This window comes from Oryza glaberrima, chromosome 1 (assembly GCF_000147395.1).
Source record: "Oryza glaberrima chromosome 1, OglaRS2, whole genome shotgun sequence".
Taxonomy (NCBI): Eukaryota; Viridiplantae; Streptophyta; class Magnoliopsida; order Poales; family Poaceae; genus Oryza; species Oryza glaberrima.
Genome location: NC_068326.1, coordinates 25450194 through 25472950, shown reverse-complemented (window position 1 = coordinate 25472950; position 22757 = coordinate 25450194). Strand labels below are relative to the sequence as shown.

General features: G+C 43.9%; 3 protein-coding genes across 3 annotated transcripts; all 3 read right to left on the bottom strand.

Annotated features, from left to right (window-relative positions):
* Positions 1 to 879: 879 nt before the first annotated feature.
* On the bottom strand, positions 880 to 2511 carry LOC127786386 (uncharacterized). The gene has a single exon (XM_052313790.1). It carries the CDS (start codon positions 2363 to 2365, stop codon positions 1460 to 1462), a length of 906 nt encoding a protein of 301 aa, XP_052169750.1. The 5' UTR covers positions 2366 to 2511; the 3' UTR covers positions 880 to 1459.
* A 777-nt stretch (positions 2512 to 3288) lies between these two features.
* On the bottom strand, positions 3289 to 6082 carry LOC127786396 (transcription initiation factor TFIID subunit 11). The gene is made up of 4 exons (XM_052313800.1): positions 5731 to 6082; positions 5015 to 5102; positions 3964 to 4067; positions 3289 to 3722 (listed from the first exon to the last, which is right to left on the bottom strand). Exons 1-4 carry the CDS (start codon positions 6048 to 6050, stop codon positions 3599 to 3601), a joined length of 636 nt encoding a protein of 211 aa, XP_052169760.1. The 5' UTR covers positions 6051 to 6082; the 3' UTR covers positions 3289 to 3598.
* A 10882-nt stretch (positions 6083 to 16964) lies between these two features.
* LOC127770018 (probable purine permease 4) lies at positions 16965 to 18639 on the bottom strand. Its single transcript, XM_052295690.1, has one exon. The coding sequence runs from the start codon at positions 18562 to 18564 to the stop codon at positions 17401 to 17403; it is 1164 nt and encodes a 387-aa protein (XP_052151650.1). The 5' UTR covers positions 18565 to 18639; the 3' UTR covers positions 16965 to 17400.
* Positions 18640 to 22757: the final 4118 nt, after the last annotated feature.

The window sequence follows — 22757 nt, the reverse complement described above, 5'->3', positions numbered from 1 at the left end:
TAGTAGGAGTATATATTTTTTTCTTTAAATAAATAAATGCATTTGCCAACCCTGGGTACGAGTCGCTTATGGATGCGCCGCGCGCACGTGTGACGTGTTGCCGGCGGTGGAAGGAGACGAGAAGCTAAGGCAGCTTGCGCTTTGGTTCTTGGCTCGCGACATATATTTGCACGCGAAGCCGACCGGAAGAGTATGGATATCTGTCGCGTAGGCAGAGCCGGTCGAGTCTTGTGCTTGCTTCTCCTGTGCTGCTTGCGTTGCGTTGGCCGTTGGTAGGTTTTGGTTGCCCCCGACGCTGCCCTCGGCCTGTCGTACAAGCCGCTTTGCTTGGGCATACAAGCAAGCATATGGCATCATGGCGTTTGGCGACCCTAGTTTTCACACTGGCCTCGCCTGCCGGGCATATATCTTACCGAGATTTCCGATGGACTTATGCTTCTGTTTTCAGCACTGATCGATCAGGATGAGTCTCTTCCTCTTTAATGTGGATCACTAACATATGGGCTCGTTGGATGTTAGACTTGCATACCATCCCCGCAAAATCGCATAGGATCTGTTTCCGATCGATCGGGTTGTCCCCTTCCGTGCATATAAAGCGGGAGCGGCGTGAAACGAGTACTACTAGTATTAAACTTGCCGCTTTCATGCACTGCCAGCACTCCTAATTTCGGATGCTTGTTGTCCGTCACGATTAATTCTGCTATGCTTCTCGTCCTTCTTCCGTATCCGGTCGGTCTCTCTCTGCTCATGGGAGCACAACAGCGAACGGAAGGCCATGGTGTCTCCGGTCACTTCGTAAGTCCCTCGTTGCGTCGCAGAGAATTATCAGTACGAGTAAACTAATCAGCGAGAATTATCTCCTAAAATTCCGCCGAGTTGCTGGCTTGTTGCTGCCAGGAAATTCTCCAAATCACTGGACCTGATTAGCGTAGGAGAAATCAGGTGAGCTGCCTGATTGATTGCCTTCTGCTTTGTACAGCAAAAAAATGTTAGACTTTCTTATGCCCCTCTAAAGTTCACGCTTTTTTTTTTTGTCATTCCAGCTTGACGAGCTGTAGTGCACCACATATGTACCTGTAGTGCACTATTGCTGTACTGACAAAGAGTAGGCAGAACAACAGCGCCAGCACGGCGAAGGAATAGAAGGAGAAGGAGAAGAAGGTCAGTTCTTCTGCCTGTCCACATCAGCGTCTGATGCTTCTTGCTATCAGTAGACAACAAGGCCAGAAATTTCATCTCAATTTTCATGGTTTGGTTCCTGAAGAAACCAAGTGAATTTTTTTTTTGTTTTGATTTGCAGTTGTGAGTTGTGACTGTCAGGTGAACATGACCAAGACAAAAAAGAGGCAAAGTGCACCTGACCGGGAGAAGGAAATTGTGATAAGAGTCTGACGAACTGACGATGAATCAATCCACTCTGAATGCTGAAATCTCTCAGTTTTTCTTCTTCTTCTCAAATTTAGAGTATCCTGAACCATGAGCCGAGGAAGGGGAAGAGTGCCACGAGAAGGCGCGTCAGCAGTGGCGCCTGGTTATACCTCATGCTGCTGCTGCTTCTTCCTCGCGACATGCCGCCATTGCTGCGTCGTGGACCTCTCCTCGCCCGCAATCCCAGTCCCAGATCGGAGGCGGCAGCAGCCGCCGCCGTGTCGGGCTCCGGTGGCGTCCTCTTCTTCCCTGAGCTCTCCTGCTCCTTCTTCTCCTCATCGTCGTAGAGGAGGTCATCCCATCCTCCAAAACCGGAGCCGGATTCGGTCGATTGCTGGTGGCTCCTGCTCCGCCATTGCCATGCCCCGGCATCATAGTAGTCGCCGTCGTCGTCGTCTTCCTCTCGTCGTTGGAAGGCGGGATCGTCATCGTAGTCGTATCCGTACGACTCCTCCTCCTCCTGCTGCCGACGACTCCTGGTGGTGAAGAAGGAGACGACCCAGGAGATGGCGGACTGGGCGAGCGGCAGCGCCATGGCCATGAGGAAAGCTCTGGGTCCCGTGGCCACCAGCATGGACGCCAGCAGCAGCGGCAGCACGTAGCCGTACGCACGGAAGAGCTTGGAAAACCATGGCTCGCCGAACAGCTCCTGCGCTGACCCGCCTGGCGCGCCGCCGTCGTCGTATCCGTATCCCTCCTCGTCGTCCTCTTCCTCCATGTCCTCGTCGGACCACCACCGCCTCCTCCCGTTCGCCGCCGCCGTCGTCCTCCAAGGTCCCTCCGAGCGATGGCAGCGGCAGCGAGGCAGCTGCAGGGGGGAAACTGGGCGGTTGGATTGGGAGGCCGTTGCTGGTGCTGGAGCTGGTCCTACTCCGACGAGCCGTCCCCGTCCAAGAGGAGGACGAGGCGGCGGCGGCGGCGGCAGCGGCATAGCCATTGCCTAGCTTACGACAAGGCAAGGCAAGACGGACAAGGGATAACGATCGAGTGGCTGTGTGGACTGGAGTGGACAAGACAAGGAGGAGGTTAGTAAGGTCTTTTCGCTGCTCTAATTCATCACAACGAAATATAGCAAACGTTGCATCAGCTTGACATTTTTCCCTTCCAATAGTTTGAACCAAGAATGCAGCAGCTGTACCAGGGTCTACAAACAAACACAACTGGTGTGTTTAGTTCACGTTAAAATTGAAAGTTTGATTGAAATTGGAACGATGTGACGGAAAAGTTGAAAGTTTATGTATGTAGAAAAATTTTGATGTGATGGAAAAGTTGGAAGTTCGAAGAAAACGTTGAGAACTAAACCAAGGCTGTGTTTAGTTTCTGAAATTAGAGAGAAGTTTAGGGAAAGTTGGTAGTTTGAGAAAAAAAAGTTAGGATTTTATGTAAGTAGAAAAATTTTGGATGAGATGTGATGGAAAGTTGGGAGAAGTTCAGTGTGAACTAAACAGGACCTGGGTCTCAACCAAAAAATGTTCTCAAAATAATTAAAAAACACCAAAACATCAATAGAAAGAAGACATGATCAAGATGTACCAGTGATGTCAAGTAACTAGATGCAGCCAGCCACTTCCAAAAATGAAACGAAGAAAAATAAGAAAGGATGAGATCCCCATAAACAATTGCCTAATGTCAGAATCATCGACAATACCAATACACACAATGCTCAAGGAACACAATGCCGGCGTAAATGCTCCCGCCGAAGCTGCAGCCTGCAGGACATAAGATCCTGCATAGCATCCGATCTTGAAATAGCAGAAAGACACTTCGTTAAAAAAATCGATTAGTTACAACGGCAAGAGTTCTACGTATAAAAATAGCAGAAAGACACTTCGTTTGGGTTAAAACGAGGGTCGCATTTAATTGCAGACAAGCATATAATCAGATTCAGCGCATACTCCAAACAGCATAGTACACAGTTCAACTATTCATAAGCCTGAAAATTCACAGCCTACGGCCAATACTTTATACATAGAATTTTCCACGGCTAGTAGTACCGTAGTACTTCAGCTTGTACGTACTGTTTGCTCTGGTTCCCTTGCTGCGACAGAAATCACAGTAACAATTTCACAAAGCTGAAGAAATACATCTCATGTCATTCTCTCTTTCCGCGCATCTGACCGCAGAAAGGACCATCTCAGTGTCGACTGGGATCAACAGAGATGCTTCAATTCTAACGGAAGAGCCTGGGAACAGTCCGCCGTGGGATCTTCCCTTCAAGTTTCAATCTTCTGTAGGCTTCTCTGATGTGGCAAGGCCTTACTGGTCCAGAATCTTTCCTCTCAGTCATAACTATTCTAGCTGCAACAGGCACAATCGAATTGTCAAAAATAAAGTGAATAAAGCCATCCCTCCTTTTTCTTCTGATGTCAGAGAACAAGTTTATGGAAAGCAGAAAAGGACATTTGAACACGGACGATTACAAAAGATCAGTCATAAGAGTGATTTGCTTTAAGAGATGAGCATACATCAAAATCATAGGTGCTTTGGTGGTAGTGTTCTATGAGCAACAAAGTAAATAAGATAATTACTCTAGACTTGCCTGTTTCAACAAGCTCACCAACAAACATCTTTGCAATTCCTGATACTACAATTGTTGTTGGTAGAGAAATCTTTTGACTGCCAGTAATGCTCGCCAATAGCTGCATGGAAACAGAATATCAAATCAACTTTAAAAAAACATGGGTGTAGCTATATTTATGGCGCCATATTTTTCATCAAAAAATAGTCGGCATGTATTTACATTGTAAGTCCCTAAATTACATATGTAATTTTAGTGTATTTACAATGTAAGTCTCAAAATTACATATGTAAGTACTAAAATTACATATGTAAATTCGAAAAATTACATACTAATTACATATGTAAGTGGGGTGTAAATGAGGTGTAACTACTGTGTAAGTGGTTAAAAAAAATCGACTGTAGCATATGGCGCCATATTTCTAGCAACTCCGAAAAACATTCCAATAACGCAGTGATCTCATATTTCAACCACTGATGAGAAAATACATTAAAGCACTTGTCCCTCTGACTAGAACGTAATTTCAAAGCATTGTTAACTTCAGGCATTCAACAGCCAAAAGTAACATTTTTACCGAGAAAAAGGTCAAACTTTGGATTGACACTACAAAAAGGCTTTCTTAGCCTGCCTATAAATTGAAGAAAAGAATATTGACCAAGTTTGGCTTTTTATTTAGAGAGTGTACATCACTTACAATCAGTAGAAACGATGACATAGGCAAAAATGTATTTATCTACAACTTGGAGCGAAATCAACTGTCCTGTACATGAAGCTCTATCAACAATTTGGACAAGACATGCATGGTACATTGTACAACCCATGGTATGCATCCACAAAAGAAACATGAACCAAAATAGAACAGGTGTTATTCAACAGAAAATAAGGTAACTGTAAGACTTAAGAAAGCAGAAAATGTTAATGTGATCCACATTTTGTGGAAAGCTTTTATTGCAAAGGGGAACACTGAAGCCAATTCAGATGGAGGCGCCACACGCATCACACGCACATGATATTGCAGTTTATACTTGTACGATATTAAATCAATGGATGTTGGGAATGAGATCATACCTTTTTCATGTTAGATTTCTGGAATCCAGATCTGCGGAATGACTCATACCGGTTCATCTGGTCTTCTGTAAACTGAGACAGTATGGCACTGGAAAAGGAGTACATAGTTTTTCAAACATAGAATTCTTATTTAGATGGGTTTAATATTTCACTATATATATTGGAACATAAATCTGAGAAGTGCATAATGTCAGGATGTTCTGTAAATAAAATCACAAACAATTGAGAACAATCCCCTTTTCCAATTCAGAAATCTCCACTAGTACAAATCTTACTGTCACAAATTAACCAAAGTTGAACGGTGAAGGACACCAAAATACACTGAACTTGATCAAGAACATATTCTCAATAGACAGTCATATGGTTCCTAACTTTAACTGATCTTTATGCCAGTAAACGCTTCACATATAGCTGGAAACTGGGACTACAGTCTTTATGAAGTGAATAATGTCAGGTTGTTCTGTAACTACAATCACGAACAATCCTTACTCCAATTCAGAAATTTCCACTAGTACAAATCTTATTGTCACAAATTAACCAAAGTTAAAAGGGTGAAGGACGCTAAAACACTGAACTCGATCAAAGAACGTATATACTCAACAGACGGTCATATGGTTCCTGAATTTAGTTGATCCTTATGCAGTTAACCCTTCATATATAGCACGCACCAGAAGAAGGCAAAACTAGGTTTAGGATGAGCGCAGCCAAGCACCTACTTCATCTTGGCGAGCTTGTCGGGGTCGCTGGTGCCGGAGGGCAGCTTGTCGAGGTCGACCTCCATGTGGTCCTCCTCGTCATCCTCCTCCTCCTGCTGCTCCTTCTGGACCCGCACCACCTTACCCCTCGCCGCGGCCGCGGCGGCACCACCGGAGCCCGATGGCGCGGCCCTCGAAGGAGGCAGCCGCAGCGGAGGCCCGCGCGACCCGCTGGCGCCGTCGTATCCCTCGGGCGCCCCGGCCGCGTCCTCCTCGTTCGCCGCCGGCGACTCCGGCGGCGACTCCTGCTCCTCCACTGCCGCCTCGAACGGGTCCTTCATGGCCGCGGCTGGAGACGAATCGCGAGAGTCCAGAGTCTTCTGAAAATTTTTGGGCCGGGGTTGACCTACCTGCTCGCCGCCGCCGGGCTTGGTGGGCTGCTTCGCGCGTGGGCCTTCTTTCTCGGGCCGGATTTCTGGGCCGATTTCTCCGTGGCGGCCGCGAGAATTTTCACCGGTGAATCAAATCGCTCGTGCCGAACGCGCCACCGCCGAGCAGCTCACGCCTCACAGCGCGTGCAGCAGCGGCGGAAACAAATTCTCTAACTGACATATGAATTTTGCAGTTCGTGAACCTACATATTAACGACGTAATCCCTCCGTCTTATAAAAGACTAATTTAGTACTAGATATAACACATCCTAATACTATGAATTTGAACACACTATACTAGAATATATCACATACAATCCTAGATTCCTTTTTTACGTCAGAGAACAATATCAGAGGAGCATTCTTTCAGCAACGGCAGATGTTACACGCTTATACACAGTTGAAACCGTGATGTGGCCTACCTCCGATGCGGACCTTACAATGGCCGGGCGCAAAGTAAAGAAAAAAGGAACAAAAAAAAAAACAGGATTACTACTACTACCATCATCAGAACAGCAACAAAAAAGTTTCATCTTTTCGTTCGAGACGTATCACATCGTGCAACAGGTTTTCGGAACCAGAAAACTCCCAAGCCGTGGGCACTGACCCACCGAGAGACCCATCCTGAGAACGATGCATCAAACGTGTGCAATAAAAAGCTTAAGCAGCTACAAAAACAACAACCCCGATCGATCACGCTGGGATTTGGGCATTCAGGAGGAGGATAGGATTTGCTTTGCCCCCCTCTCACAGCTTTTGCATTACCTCCGTATCGCGCCTTGTTTAGTGGAGGCCGTTTTGTTTATTGCCGCTAATCCTAACGCATAGGATTCTCGGTCGCTCACCATTGACCTCCTCTTTGCCCAAGCAAAGCCTCGCCATTAGATTACTTACCCAGATCACACAACAATATTCTTCGCTAGCTCTTGCAGCTCTCTCTCCCCTGAATAAAATTGACGGCACAAAGGTGCTTTCTGGCGCCGATCACTTTGCTCCACGAATATAAAAAACAACATACTATATGCACACACATATATACTATCATACTCCGTATGATACATCATACATGTGAATATAAAACGACGAGAGCCACATATATCGTCGCGTTTTTTTTTCCGCTTTGCTGGTGATGAGAGTGAATATTCGACCGGCTGTTCGTCTGAGGCTCGTCTGACCAAACTCCCGCTATCATTGCCGATTATTATTCCTCGCTTCGGTTGCGCTGATCGCTTTCAGCAACAGGGGGGGGGGGGGGGGGGGGGGGGGGCGACAAACAAAAAGAGATGCCCAGCTCGTGTATATCTCTCGAAGACTCCCAAAGCTGTATATATATATATATATAAAGTCCTGCCTCCAACTGGTAGCGTATAAAAAATCATACGCTTGTACAAAATGGAGGTCGTATCTGCGACGGGATCGTAGCCAGCCAGGCCTGATCTCCTGCTATACTACCTGCAATGCAAGTCCTGGCTGGAGCTGCAAAAGTGTAGCCTTGTCCGGTTGTCCCCTGCTCAGGGGCATACGTGTCGAGCTCCGGCGATCTCTGCTGCCGCCGGGACGGCCGGCCGGGTGCGTCCGTGCGTGGTTGGGATCTCACACGGTGGAGCTCGCCACTGTCTCGCTGCTGGAGCTGTGTGACGCATGGCGATACGCCCCTCTTCTGATTGAGAGAATGATAATTCTATACTCATCCGTCCCATAATACAAAAGATTTTATATAAATGTGACACATCTTAGTGTAATAAGTCTGGGCCGTCGCACTAGGATGTGCCACATTCACCCAATATCCCTTATATCATAGGACGGGAGGAGTATAAGGTGTTAGGAGGTACTATATTTTTTAATATAAAATTTATTATCTTCGTTTACTAGTTATCTTAAGGTATCATAATTTTTAATATAAAATTTTAGAATATATAGATAATTCGTTTTTAAGTATCGTAAAATTTCTCCTAAAGTAATGCACGGCCAAGGTTGCCTTCTTTTTGTAAAATCAGCAGCCTCATCCTCTTCTGTGTGTCCATCTCTTTTCTCCTTTTCTTATTGTTGTCTTAGGCTTTTTTGCGGTTCTAAATTCTAATGGCTATCAAGCATCAGCATTGCTCTCACCCTTGTCTTTTCCGGGCTTGTGCGATTCGAGTGGCCATTATGGGGTGATTATTATGTGTACTTGGAACAATGTATCTGTCAATGTGGAGGAGTACTAATAATCCCTGCCAGCTGATTAAAAAGATTATGCAGCTTCGACTTTTTGTATGGCTTGTGTGGTAGTGGACTGTACTAGTACTATGCTAGCTAGGTGCATGCTTATGTGCTGAAATGGTTCTCAGGAAAATAATAATGGTATGAATGCTATATTCTAAAAAAGAACAGATTAATTAATATGCATAAGTTCGTTGAACTAGTTGCAGGCAATTTTTTTAATTACACGGTGGATGCACACGCGCACACATCAATATACACGCAATATCACAATCACATTCCCATGAAAGCATCCCCTACCACGTGCTTTAAGAAACGGAAACTAACAGCGCATCCCTGATTCCACTAAAGTTCTATTGAAAACCCATGTGCATGTGTGTAATATTTGTAGGCACCAGAATTTAAACCCTGGTGGATGGAGTCATGCATTCACGACTCCACCACCACACCGTTAGCGTTTCCCATGCATCTTTTCTTTTTTCTTTTAATTGGGCAATGCTCTGTTATGCTATTTTTCCGTCAGTAGGAAGACAGCTTTAACTCTAAGCAAGCTATAAGTCTGTAACCACACAACCTATAGCCCCATATGGAGTTCTGGACTTGTCATAGCAAATTGTCACACATGCAAATGATATTGGTTGAAATTGTGCCGTAGAAAATTTATAGTACTAGCATATAAATAGAAAAAAAAACGAAACGAGCATAAATGTAGGAACCCAATGAAATTGGTTGTGTTAGATTCATTATATCGCTTCCCTTGACCTCCTTTCAGGCTAAACCTGTGAATGGAGAATAATTTTCCAGTTTCCACTCTGATAAAGAGCAGAGACTATTGGCCTAGCTGACGAAATTCCAGAACAAACACGCCCTCCAATCCGTTTGGAGAATCTCTTCATTAGTAAAACACCAAGTTGCCTGCCTCCATTATTGTCAAAAGCATTTTTCCTTTGTGAGAGAGAAAGAAGGCTCTGCAAAAGCTAGTTTGAAGAAGGAACCAGCTAGCAGTTCAATGTTCAATGTACTCGAGGGAATTATCTATCAGCTGTTTGCTTCAGACCATGCGAAATGCAGTCAGTGCATTATATTGCAAAGAAAACACAGCACCGATCCATCCACCAACAATTCGTCAAGGATGACGACAGAGTTTTCTGTCCATCTGCTGATGAAGCGAACCTTCAGATTAACAACAGCTCGACGAGCAGTTGAGCGAAGGACGACCTCGTTTCAATTCGCTGTTTGTTTGTGCGGTGCAATGAGCCATTGGAGGAAATTAAGAAAGAAAGCGTGCGCGGGGAAGCCAATCGAACGAGAAAAAACTATGGGTTTTGGTGCTTGTCATTACGTGCGTGCAGCCCGGTCTTATCAGAGAGAGAGAGAGAGAGAGAGAACAATATTTAGCGAGTGATTCCGTGGTTTTTTGAGCTCATGGGCGCGTCAGCAATGCACTACACAAATCATATGCGTGATGTGCAGTGCGCTGCTGAATAATCGTGTCGTTGTCGTTGTTTTCTTCTCAAAGATCGTCATTATCGTAAGAGTAGGTCACTAGATAACCGCGTAGGTTAAGTCGCATAAGCACTAGGTTGGATTTGAGGCATGGATGCCAACCTATAACTCTGAATTACTATAGCTAGCTGAATCAAACGGTTGAGAACTTTGTTTCTAAATGTTTCGTAACAACTTGTAAGTAAGTCAGCACTGGCTGCACTGCTAGTTTCATTTGCAGAGGTGGTACTTCTGCCTGGATATACACGGTGCAAGCGTAGAATAGTTTACACTCACACAGCTCACAAGTTCAATGAGAAGGATTACTATCTCAGAGGTTGAAATTTATCTAGGCAAGGACACACAAGCTACTGTAAGGACTGTCTTAAGAATTACTCCACAACTTTATGCTACATTTGACCATGGGAAATTTTTCATGTTTATGTGGGAAAGAAATAGTTTTCTGTAAAATTCCTAGGAAACCTTATGTTTCAATTAAATACCATCCCCGTCTTAAAATATAGCTATTCTAGAAATATGTATGTTCTAAGATGGAGGGAGTATCTTCTTAAATTACACCATGTAAAATGCACGGGAGCTATAGAAGAGCCATTCTTCGATATTGAGACTGTGATAATCTCAATTGAGAGAATTATGAATCTCTTTGTATACGTCTTCTAGTATATGCACCACTTAGGATAAGGAGGATAAGTACTAAGTAGTGCCGAAAGTACTCTTGTACTGTCAAGTTGGGGATGAAAACAACTAGTGGCTTTATAGATAGAGAGGGATCACTATAGAGCTCTTTACATATAAGACATGGACAAATCATGGGGGAAAAAAGGAATTGAAAGATTTCAACTTGCCCAGTTGACACCTTATATGACATATTATAGAAGGCAAAAGAATCACTACTATTAGTGAAGTAGCTCAAGATACAGAACTGGTAGCTGCCACCCATACACTCTGTTGGCATCCCTCACTACCCCGCGGAGAGAATATCCAGTTATACCATATTAGAATTCTTGTCGGTTTAAGATTTTAAGCTTTGGAGCACGATAGCACTAGATATTGCGTTTGTCTTCCCACCTCACTTTCTCTCTCTTTTTTTACATTCTATCAAAATTGTATTTAAATTTCTTTACCATTGTAGGGGTTTATGTTTTGATGTTGTAAATTACTTCAGATTTTTTGCCGGTTTAAGATTTTACGCTTTGCAGCACGGTAACACTAGATATTTTGTTTATCTTCCCACCTCACTTTCTCCTTTTTTTTCCATTTATCAATTTTATATTTAAAATTTCTTTAGTGTTGTAGGTGTTTATGTTTCGATGTTGTAAATTACTTTAGAATTTTTGTCGGATTTAGAATTTACGTTTGGAGCACGGTAACACTAGATGTTTTGTTTGTCTTCGCACCTCACTTTCTCTTTTTTTTCCATTATATCAAATTTGTATTTAAAATTCTTTTAGTGTAGTAGGGTTGATGTTGTAAATTACTTTAGAATTTTTGCCGGTTTAAGATTATATTTTACATTTGGAGCACGGTAACACTAGATATTTTGTTTGTCTTTCCACCTCACTTTCTCCATTTTGTCCATTCTATCAAATTTGTATTTAAAATTTCTTTAGCGTTGTATGGGCGTATGTTTTGATGTTGTAAATTACTTTAGATTTTTTTTTTGCCGGTTTAAGATTTTACACTTTGGAGCACGGTAACACTAGTTATTTTGTTTGTCTTCCCACCTCAGCCCTTTGGATCATCCATCAAAGATTTTTCCTGTTTCCAACCCCCCCTCCCCCCCAGCCCCCTAAAAAAAGAAAAAAAAGAAAAAAAAAGCAAACATTAAACAAGAAGTGATAGCTCTGAATTATAAAATTGAAGAACGGAATACTTGATATTGATAGTTTTCAACTGGAATATTTAACAAAAGAAATTAAGAATTTGCTTCGATTGGATTGGCTACTATACATGGATTAGATTATATTCCCTTTAGAAAATCTGTTAGTGTAATGCCAATTTTTAGTGGACTTGTAGTGCACGTCCAAATTAAGCTCGATCATATAGGACAATAGAGTAGGTAACTAAATTCTCTTGAATATATAAATCCTTGAGAAAGTTAATATCAACCCAAAATTCAAAAGGAGGAAGTCCAAATAGGGAAAAGACATACACATGGTGCGACAAATTTATCTGTCTAGTATAGCAACATGGGACACGGCAGATCATATTGGCAGCCGTTGAAACGAAACAAGTCAAGTACATAGATACATGGCATGATCTCAAGTGGTGGCGTGCAGGCTTTCTTCTTTCTTAGGCAACATGAGCGTGTGTGGCCAGATTGTTCTCACAAATTGTCATCTTTTTGCCCTGATTGGGCCAGCCACCAATTAGCTCATGAGCATCCCCTTAATTTGTCAATGCTATATATAAAACCTTGTGCTGGCCCCTCCACTAACCACCCCCCAAGTTCTTATCGCGGAGTAACTGTCAGCTAGCTCTCTCATACACGCGCGCGCACACTCACGCGAACGAATAAACGCTAAAGTGACTCAGCCCTTTCAGAAAAAAAAAAAACTATGTCCATTTTTCTCACATCCTGCAAATTTCTTGCTTGCGTCTAAAAAAAATATTGCTGTTAGGAATGAGTAGGCATGAGAGATCTTTTACTACGCTAACCAACCAAGGATTTCGTTCACAATCAATTAAACATGGCCATAGAACAAATAGCACTTCCGTGGAAATTAAGTAATTAAGAACTATACGGTGATTTAGCTAGTTCTCATGTGCCTAATTTCATTAGTTGAGGCGGTAACATGGCATTCCAAAGCACAGCTGTGCTGCTTAGACCAGTAGATCAATAAATATTATCGAAGCCATTGGGATTTGAGAGTAGAGCTTGATGCACTACTTAAGGCCATGTACAACGCGTGCTCTAACTTGTGGTCTCACAGCTCCACGTCGAAGCCGAGCCGAGCTGGCACTCTCGTTGGTGGTCTCGCAGGCTGACAGTGATCTTGCAGAAGAACCGATCGAAGCACCATGACTGGGCTCGAGAGCCGCGAAGCCACGAGCCGAAGCTTCGCGTTGGAGGAGTTGGAGCCCCGCGCGTCACCTCGTCCGGTCCCCCCGTGCACCTACTCCAAATACGCATCTCGCCGTGGTTGTCGTCGCTGCTCCCCACCACCGCCGGTGCGGAGGCCGGACTCGCGCCGCTTCGCCGTCTTCCTCGTCTCCACCATCGTCCTCGTGGGCTAGTAGGCGCGCGTCGTCGACAGCACACCGCCGGCTCCACCGCTGCTCCCTGCCGCCACCAGATCCGCCGCGCAAGAGCTCGAGTGCCGCCGTTCTGCCTCGCCTAGAGAAAAGGAGAGGGCAGATGGGGAGCTCGCGGCGGCGGGGTTGACTGGGAGAAGCCGGTGAGCTTGCGCCGGTGAGAGGAGGGGAGAAGCCGGCGAGCTCGCGCCGGAGAGGGGAGGAAAGAGAGCGACGACGGAGAAGTTCTCGGTGGAGAAGAAATCGAGAAGAGAGAGAGGGGGATGGGAAGAGGCTGACAGTGGGTCACAAGGTGTTTAGGGGTGTATATATACTTCTTTTGTTTACTATAGGGTTCAAAATATAAAGTTTTAGTAGGTTTGATAATAATATATATGCAAGGGCTGACATATAAATAGATAGGGGCTGAAATTCAAAATACGTTTTGGAGTGGTTTCCACTATAGGTAGTGTGACCTTTTTGTGGTTCTATCCTACGTGGCGTCTTAAGACCACTGGTGCTTATGGCCTTCATTGTACATGCCCTAATTAGAACAAGCTTTTTATTAACAGGCATAGCTCCTCCCATGTTTTATTAGTCGACGTTCTACTATAATGAAAAATCCTATTATAATGAAAAATTGATATAAAGTTATCCTGAAATGCTTTAAATTAAAGTAAATGCTGCATGTTTGACAATACGTATTTAGCGTACTTGGAGGCACCAAAATATTCTACAGTAGCTGATAACGGTAGGTACTAGAGCAATTACCAAATTAAATGCTACTCCTTCCATCCTAAAATATAATAACCTATAACCGAATATGATATTTCTTAACATAACATATCTAGAGTTCTGGGCTGAACGTTGTACGAAATATTTCATCTGATTTTAGGTTCTTATATTGCAGGATAGAGGGAGTAGTTGATAATATAAGATACATATATGGAGCAAGCAACAATACGTAAATACCTTCTAGTATGTCTATTCTAATTTTTAAGTTCCAATTGACTGTAAAAACACTCATAATCCAATGGAAGGCTTCTTATATGATGGCCACATGGATGGACAGCATTGCATTTCATGTCAATAATCACTAAGAATGTTTTATGACAAAGATCCACTAGAAAAGGAGTTAGTAATGGTGGGGACATGTGGAACAAAGAGAGGTAAATTCTGAAAGTATATAGATATATTTAAAGGTAGAACATGTCGATCGTTATAATATTCTAGAAGATCTAAAAAAGAGGATAATTTCACCTTGACGATTTGATATGGTCGTGAATCGTGATCATGATCATCTATATTATTTATGCCCTTATTATGTACTATAGACATTATATTTTTATAGTCCTTTAGTTCATATAATTAAATTGAAGAATTTTTTTCCAAGGCTAGTTGGTTGGAGAATATAATTAAAGTTTGAAGATAAAGTAGATGAAACTAAATTTGTTAACTATATAACACGAACATGCACATGTCACGATTGCTAAAAAAGATATTTCTTTCTTTTAATGACCTAGCTATAGTGTGCAGAAATGTTGCCCTAATGTGTGTGGCCTCATATTGGCCGTGATGCAAGGCTTTCGTTTGCCGTGTGTTTGATGCCGGTATAAAAATTGTGTAAATTTTTTATTGGCACAGATGTCATAGTTGTAATTCTATTACTTTGTTATATATCTAAACATGAATGATTTAGATTTGAAAAGAAAGTTGCTTTTGTTCAAAATTTAATTCGTCCAGGACTTTGAGACATTTTATCTGACTTTATTCTATCTAGATTACATCTAATATAATCCTAAGTTGCTAATTTTTAAGATAGAAGGAGTATAATTTATTAAAAAAATTGTCTATTTTCATGTGTAATAAATGAAGAGGCATCAAATTAATTCATTTCTACACTTCAATTATCGTACATCAATCTAAATCAAACGAGTATATTTCACGAAACTATGACCAAACTATTGCAAAGATTTGAAAAAGTCGACAACAAATACACATATTTGATATCAAATTTATCATATATAGAACTATAAATTTCATGCATAGTGTATCTATAAATTTAACACCAATTTCATCCCAAAAGTATCAATTCTGTAACTCCAACACAATATTAGCATTAGGGATCTGAATTCTAAGGGTGTGTTTGAGGAGAAGATTGAGATTGGGAAGATACGCAAAACGAGGTGAGCCATTAGCAAATGATTAATTGAGTATTAACTATTTTAAACTTTAAAAATGGATTGATATGATTTTTTTAAAGCAACTTTCCTATAGAAATTTTTTGAAAAAAACACACCGTTTAGTAGTTCGGGAAGCGTGCGCGCGGAAAACGAAACAATCTTTCTCCCTTTCTCCTGCACTTGAACGCAACCTAAAAGTTGCAGTTTGTGATAACTTCATTATGAAAACTATAGCTCTGTGACAGTGTATTTTAAATATAACTTCGTGATAAATTTAATATTAAATTTGTGTAGTTTTGTTATGACCTTGTTAAATCTATAATTTTATAATAGTTTAATCATAATATTTATAGTTATAGTTAATGCATTTTACTCTAAATAAACTATATGGAATCACAGCATAGAGCAACATCTCACGCTGGGAGTTATCGTTGTAAACATATATATGAACTATTGCATGAACAACTTTACACGCTTTGATTATAGTTGTTTGTGCTGTTCTAACTGCCCATGTTTATTTATACACGCATTTGCCGCCACTTCGAGTTGATTAGTCCAAAAATGATGAAGTAACCATCATAACCGCCTAGCTAACCTCCCACCCACTACCTCTCAGCTTATAACGATTAAATCTTTCTAAGTAAAGCCATCGAACTCTCGCCAAAAGCGTATGTAGAACATATGTAAACCATATATTTCCCTGCATAGAATTAATCAATTGCGTTTTTCTTCTCGCCCCCATGGATGCTAAATATAACTTAATCAGCAGTATACACAGCAATATATACTCGTACATAAACGCCATGCTCACTAATCAGTAAAGTACAACGGCACACAATAGAAACGCGAGATCGTGCATTTCCAATAATATTAATGCTGATGAACCCGTAACATCATTAATTGGTTAATGTCACCATCACGTACACACACGCACACCATGGCTCTGTTTTTTTTTTCCTTCTGCTTTTCATAGTTCAACTTTTCCATTAGTGAGCTTGAGACATGATTGGGCGTGTGAGTAAACATTTAACTGTATATGGCCACTATATATAGTCCACCTTGATGTGTGTGTGGACTTAATTTCTCAGGGTGATTATTCCCCTCATCAAATGATCCAACTTGCGTCACTTTCTTTCACCCCCATTTTCTAATGTGGAGTTGGACAACCAACAAGCCCTAAATATTACATTTGGACGCCGTGAACTCAAGCCAATCCACCTCAGGGGCATGATCCCCAAATAATGATGATGTTCACATCAAGTAGTGATCTATTGCTTTCCAGAAGCTATACATGTAGTACTACATTGTATTGATGATAAATACATATCCACATAGTAGTTGAACAGCCATGCATGCAAGATTTACTGATGATGGTTGCTGACAGTGAGCATGTGGTGTTCCTACTGTATTGCAGTTATCACAGATCATAGCAGAGACATGGCAAAAAGATTGTTTGAACTGCTAAAAATGTTACGATCCAAACCTAGGGGATGCATGGCACGGTAACATCACATCATCTCAACAGTAGATGATCATATAGCTAGGTGTATATATATGGGTATCCATTATTGTAGTGCTAGAGATACTGTTCATGTAGGTGCACAAAATGAGACCGATTCACAGTGCTACCCTCTAACATTGATCTCACCTAAAAAGGCAAAAATTCCAAGGAAGCAACTGTTCATGAGGCAATGCATGATTAGCCCATCAGGAAATATATTTACAAACACAGTACACCGAACATACATCGGTGTCGTATGTATGTACTTGTAGCACATTATAATATCCATTGATATATTCATCCATGCATGTCTCCACACCAAAACCTTAAACCTTAGCACAAGCAAGTAGCAGTAGCCACCTAAACCAAACCAAAACCACAGCCACCAACCCTGCATATATATCTCATGGACAGTACGTTGTTAATGTGCAACAAATATATGCAGCATTTGTCTCTTGTGCCTTACATGATATATGCATGTTTTTTAGTTTATGCGCCATGCATATGATGCATTTCTGCAGCTTCACCAGATTGAAGTGTTGCTACCATTGAAAAACCCTTTTTTTTTCTTCCATGTGCTTCGCTTGACATTTTTTTTTTCTTCTTCTTCCTGGAAAGGAAAAGGTTAGATGGCTCAAACGGCTTCATGTACTGGGTCGCCTTCTGCCGCGCCGCCACCTGTGGGTATCTTGTCCGCGGAGGCGGCGGCGGCGGCGGACGAGGCGGCGGCCACCTTGCCGTCGCCGTCCACCTTCTTCTGCGTGGTATACTCGCCGTAGAGGTAGGAGGAGAAGCCCCAGACGCAGAGCACGGTGGCCACGGCCTTGTCGGCGCCGAACGGGTCGCGGAAGACGACCACGCCGCCGATGACGTTGGCGGTGAGCACGGCGGTCATGCACACGCCGCTGTGCAGCGACGACGTGAGGTACACCATCCCGGCGGTGCCCATGAAGCAGGCCTGCCACGTCGCCACCAGCGCGGCGAGCACCGCCCAGTACGCCGCCGGGGAGAGGTCCCACCGCGCGAGCTCCTCCTTCCACCCGCCCGCCGCGGCGAGCCCCGCCACCGCCAGCGCGGTCGCCGCCGCCTGCATGATCACCTGCACCTCCACCGCCATGCGGAACCCGCCGGACACGGCCTTGCGGTACACCAGCTCCATCACCGGCAGGTACGCGGCGAAGAGCCCCGCGGCGCCGAGCGTCACGGCGAAGCCGACGAAGTACCTCGCGCGGCTCCCGCCCCCGGGCTGCTCGCCCGAGTCGGACGACCGGAGCGCGATCAGCACGGAGCTGAGCGTGAGGAGCACGACGGCATTGAGGTTGGAGAAGTTGAGCGGGTGGCGCACGATGATGGCGGCGAGCACCAGCGTGAAGGCGAGCTGCGTGGACAGCAGCAGCGACGAGGTGGACACCGGCAGGTACGACGAGCTGTACGAGAAGAGCAGGTTGTTCACGCCCATGAGCACGCCGATGACCACGCACGCCGCGAGCAGCCGCCGCGTGAACCACGCGAACGGCCGCGGCTGCGACGGCGACCGGCCGGCGTAGACCGGCACGAGCAGGAACGGGAACCCGACCGACTGCACCAGCGTGGCCACCCACCGGTTGTGCCCGCCGTGCGCGAAGTAGTACCGTGACAGGAGGCTGGACGCCACCGAGCCGCCGAGCAGTGCGGCGTAGTTGGCGAACAGCAGCAGCCGCCGCCTCCGCCTCGCCGCGCGCGCGCCATTGGCGGCGACGCTCGACGGCGGCATGTCGAGCAGTTGCTCCGGCGCGGAGGAGGTGGTGGTGATGGACATTGGCGTGGCGAGACGAGTCGATCGAGCACTCGCGCTTGGATTGGATGGGTTGGGACTTGGGGTGAGGAGGGAAGAGGGGGGCGTTGGTGGGGTATTTAAGATAAGTGGGGGATTTGAGAGAGATTAACTAACAAAGAGATTACAAATCTTTTTTTAAGCCGGATAGGTTGGCTATGTTGTTAATTAGTTCAGGATTTGTTATTCTTATAAACACATTCACATTCGAAATTATCCTCCTCACCTTTACTAGTGCACACGATATCATTGTAGTTATGAATCTAAAGATGCATGACACACAACGTGACACATAATCTTAACTTTTTTTTCTCTATCAATAAAACCTTGCGCCGTCTCATGCGAGTCGTTCAAAATGTGTACATTGTTTATCATCGGCGTAGTGTATTGGCCTGGGATATTATCATTCGGAGTTGAATTTGAATTTTGTATTATCTGAAGCCTAATTTTTCATATTTATTCTCGGAGGGTGTATCGAAATCGATCTGAAGTTGTGTGTGTCATAGTAGATGCATGTTGTCTCATGTTTTCAGAATTTTTCACAGCCTTTAGGGTCTGAATATGGGAGCAACCAAAAAGTGCAGTATTACAGCTTCACAAGCAGACCCGGCTTGAAAATGCAAGTTCTGTTGGTATGAAATGTACGGGTTTGGATAACTGTACAAGCAAACTTCGTTCCCGTCGAATATAATACATTCATAACAAAACATTACAGTACAGTACAACAATACTATATTTCGTATAATCCAACCGGTGCAAGCCATATCTGGTCCACTCTCGAAAGTCAAATGATACCTCTGTTTCGTTTAAATACGGTCTAACAGAAATAACAAAAAGGATAGCTGATCAGTTATTAGTTGATCCGAATATATTGTGTGCCTCGGCTATAGGATAGGCACTCTTGGCGGCGGAAGAGATCGATCAAATCAACTGCTCTGATCACGCTTCGCTTCGCCCGTCCGCTTCGCGTTCGTCGTGCCGCGGCCCGCGTCTCCCGCACCCGCGCACACGCCCACGCCCCAACCACGTACGCCCGAGGGCGGCGCACCGCAGGCGCAGCGCGCTGCACCGCACGCACACCAGCGCCGTACGTATCACGGTCTGCATGCGACGTCGTGCTCCCTCCCGCCCCGCGGTTTGGCGCAAACAGAGGCGCGCGCGCGAGGGAGAGAAAACCGTAGGCCACCCTCGTCGTTCGTGTCTCTCTCCCTCTCTCTCTGCGCCCACGCGCGCGGCGCGGGCGCCCTATCCATCTCGCGGCGTCGTGCTTCCCCGACTCGTGCGCTGCAGCTGGTGCGCCGCGGCGGCGGCGGCAGAGAAATCTGCAGCCCACCTTTGCACGGATCACCTCGCGATTCTGGGGGCGTTAGCTGCTGTGCAACTCGATCGCCTCGCGATTCTCAACTCGACGAGTAATGCTAAACGTACTTAGTAGAAAATCTTTTACTGGTCTTGGAATTAACTGGTGGGTAGTTATAAAAAATCAAGATTTGATTAGAGTGTTTTTGTAAACAAGTTTTTGTGCGTGTATGGTGTATCATTTTCCCAACTGGACCGCACGCCCTGCCATGTAGGCCGGAAACGGCTCGTCCGAAAACGATCATAGAATATATACCTATCCACGTGAAAACTGAACGATTTCGCGTAAAATTCTTTGCGTTCCAAACAAGGGAGAGAATGAAGAGCGCAATGAGCTTATTGATCACACCGTTCACCTATATCACCCAGGTGTGTTTATCCGTCGATGTTTGGGATTTGAAGCCGGTTGAGAAAGAACCCAAAGAAGAGAAGGTGACCTGTAACGTACAGCTCCGCGAAAAGGAGACCCTGTAGCTTCAAGAAAACACCCAATGTTCCTTTCCTTCTTCTACTACCTACTCCGTACTTTGCAGCTTGCACACAGCCCAATCCTTTGCATCAGCGGCAGCCGCCTCGAGGTAGGAATGGACTGAACACGCCATGATCCTACAAGGACTCTCCTGTGTCCTCTCCTGCCGTTTTTGACTGCATTGTTCATAGCCCTCCTCCTGGCCTCTTCGTAGGCAGTCAAATATCATGTCCACTAATTGCAAGAGCAGGCTTACTTAAAATCAATGCCTCACGACGCAGTAGTACTACTATCCGTAGATAGATGTCGATGTTGGCGCCTCTCTTTCGCTCTTTCGCCCAGAGAGTGAGGAGGGGTCAGTTTTCTGCATGCAGGGGAGGGGCTGTGCTGTTCATCTGCACGAGCCTCCTATTGTCAGCAAACAGGGCATATGGATATGGTAGATGTCCTGGCAGTGGCTAGTCCTACTGGCCAACTGCTAGCTGCACCTGCATGGCATGGCATGCAATGCAGGACCACCTCTGCGAGAACAGCAAACCTATACTACTCCTGAGCTAGGAATGGACACGGCCAACAACATCAGGGGCTAGCACCAGTTGGAGTGGAGGAGCACGGAGCAGCAGGGGAAATAGCGATTCAGCTGCAGGGGAGGAGGATGGTTTCTACTACTAGAGGGGGCTTGTGACTGTGAGGATGATGAGGCGTTTCTTCCCGGACGCAGTGGCAGTACACACGGCTTCCTGCGGTCCTGCCCCGTAGCTCTCGGTTTGGTTATGCTGCTCCCATGTGTGCGGTGTGCAGTGCTGGTGAATGATGATTTGATCTTTCCTGTTTTCTTGTGTGGTTGACTGGCTATTTGTCGCTTGCCATGTTTGGTTGCCTCCATGGACTGGATGTACGTACTAGGAGGGTTCAGTCCTGAAGTAAGGGCTCCTTTGAGACTGAATTTTGGAGATATTTTATATTTAACTCAAATCCTATGGAAGATATTCATACATAACCATTTGGAACAAAGAAATAGCCATTGCAAAATCCTATGAGTATGAGATTCCATATGACTGCATCAAATTATTTGGATTTTAAAGGATTTCCAACATGAGATCTAGCCTCTTCGAAAAATTACTTCTTGTCCCTCTCTTTCGATTCTTGTGTTTTCTTGTCCTCCATTCAAAAAAGTCTATCAGATATCAAATAAGACCACTTCACTTCCTCCAAAGTCCGAACTATTTCACCGGATGCCCTCTAATATATTTTTGGCTCGTTTTACACCCTGAACAATTGTAAACAGTTCACTTTACTCTGTAACAGTTCTCTTTGTTGTTTCTCTCTATGTAAGTCGAATTGTATACTGAAATTTGATAGGATTGACAATGCAGCAAAACTTACCTCTCACTATTTTTTTAGATTTTTTAACCATTCGTTGCATATGTTGGAAGCACCTAAAACTAATTTAAACATTGAGACTTCAAGGTTCAAGTAAACAGTTATGAAAATATTTTGAAACTTTGATAATGGTGTCATTCATGGCTTAAAAATAATTATCTTAAAATGCAACTTGTATAAACAAAAAAAAAGTTTTAGGGGATTAAATGATCAAGTTAAAAATAGTTTAGGGGATTAAATGATCAAGTTAAGGGCCTCGATTTTTGAATCATAGGAATGAAAAAAGAATGGAGGAACAGGAAAAATATAGGTAGAAATGATCGTTTGATTGGACCATAGGAAAAACACAGGAATTAGATAAGAGAGATGGACTTAAAGGAATTTTTCGAAGAGGTTGAACTTCTTACTAAATTTACTCCAAAACCTACATGCAATGAGTCATTTCATACGAATTGTATAGGATTTGTAAAACTCCAATCCCTTGAATCAAAGGGCCAAATAGAAAAATTTCCCATAGAAAAAAATCCTATGAAATTCCTCTACAATTTTTTTGATTCAAAGGGGCCCTAAATAGCTCTAGGGAGTAAAATAGATTTATTTATAAAAAGAACTGCATTCCTTATTTGTTTCACAGAGAAAACAAAAAGGGAAAATGAGAAACAGGGGAAGGGAGGTCAACTTAAGTAGTCTTGGGCCTAAATACTATGGTAATTTAGGGTCTGTTTACTTTGATGTCAAAAAAAACCTTACCAAATTTTGGCATTACCAAAATTTTGGCATAGTTGCAGGATTTCTTATATAGTTACCAAAATTTGGCAGCAAACTAAATGTAGCCATTTTTTTTTGTAACTTTACCAAAATTTAGTAAGATTGAAAATGACATCAAAGTGAAGAGGCCCTTAGACATAGTGTTGGCTTGGGCTGAAAGCTCCATTAGTTATCCCCGGGCCTTGACTCCAACGAACAA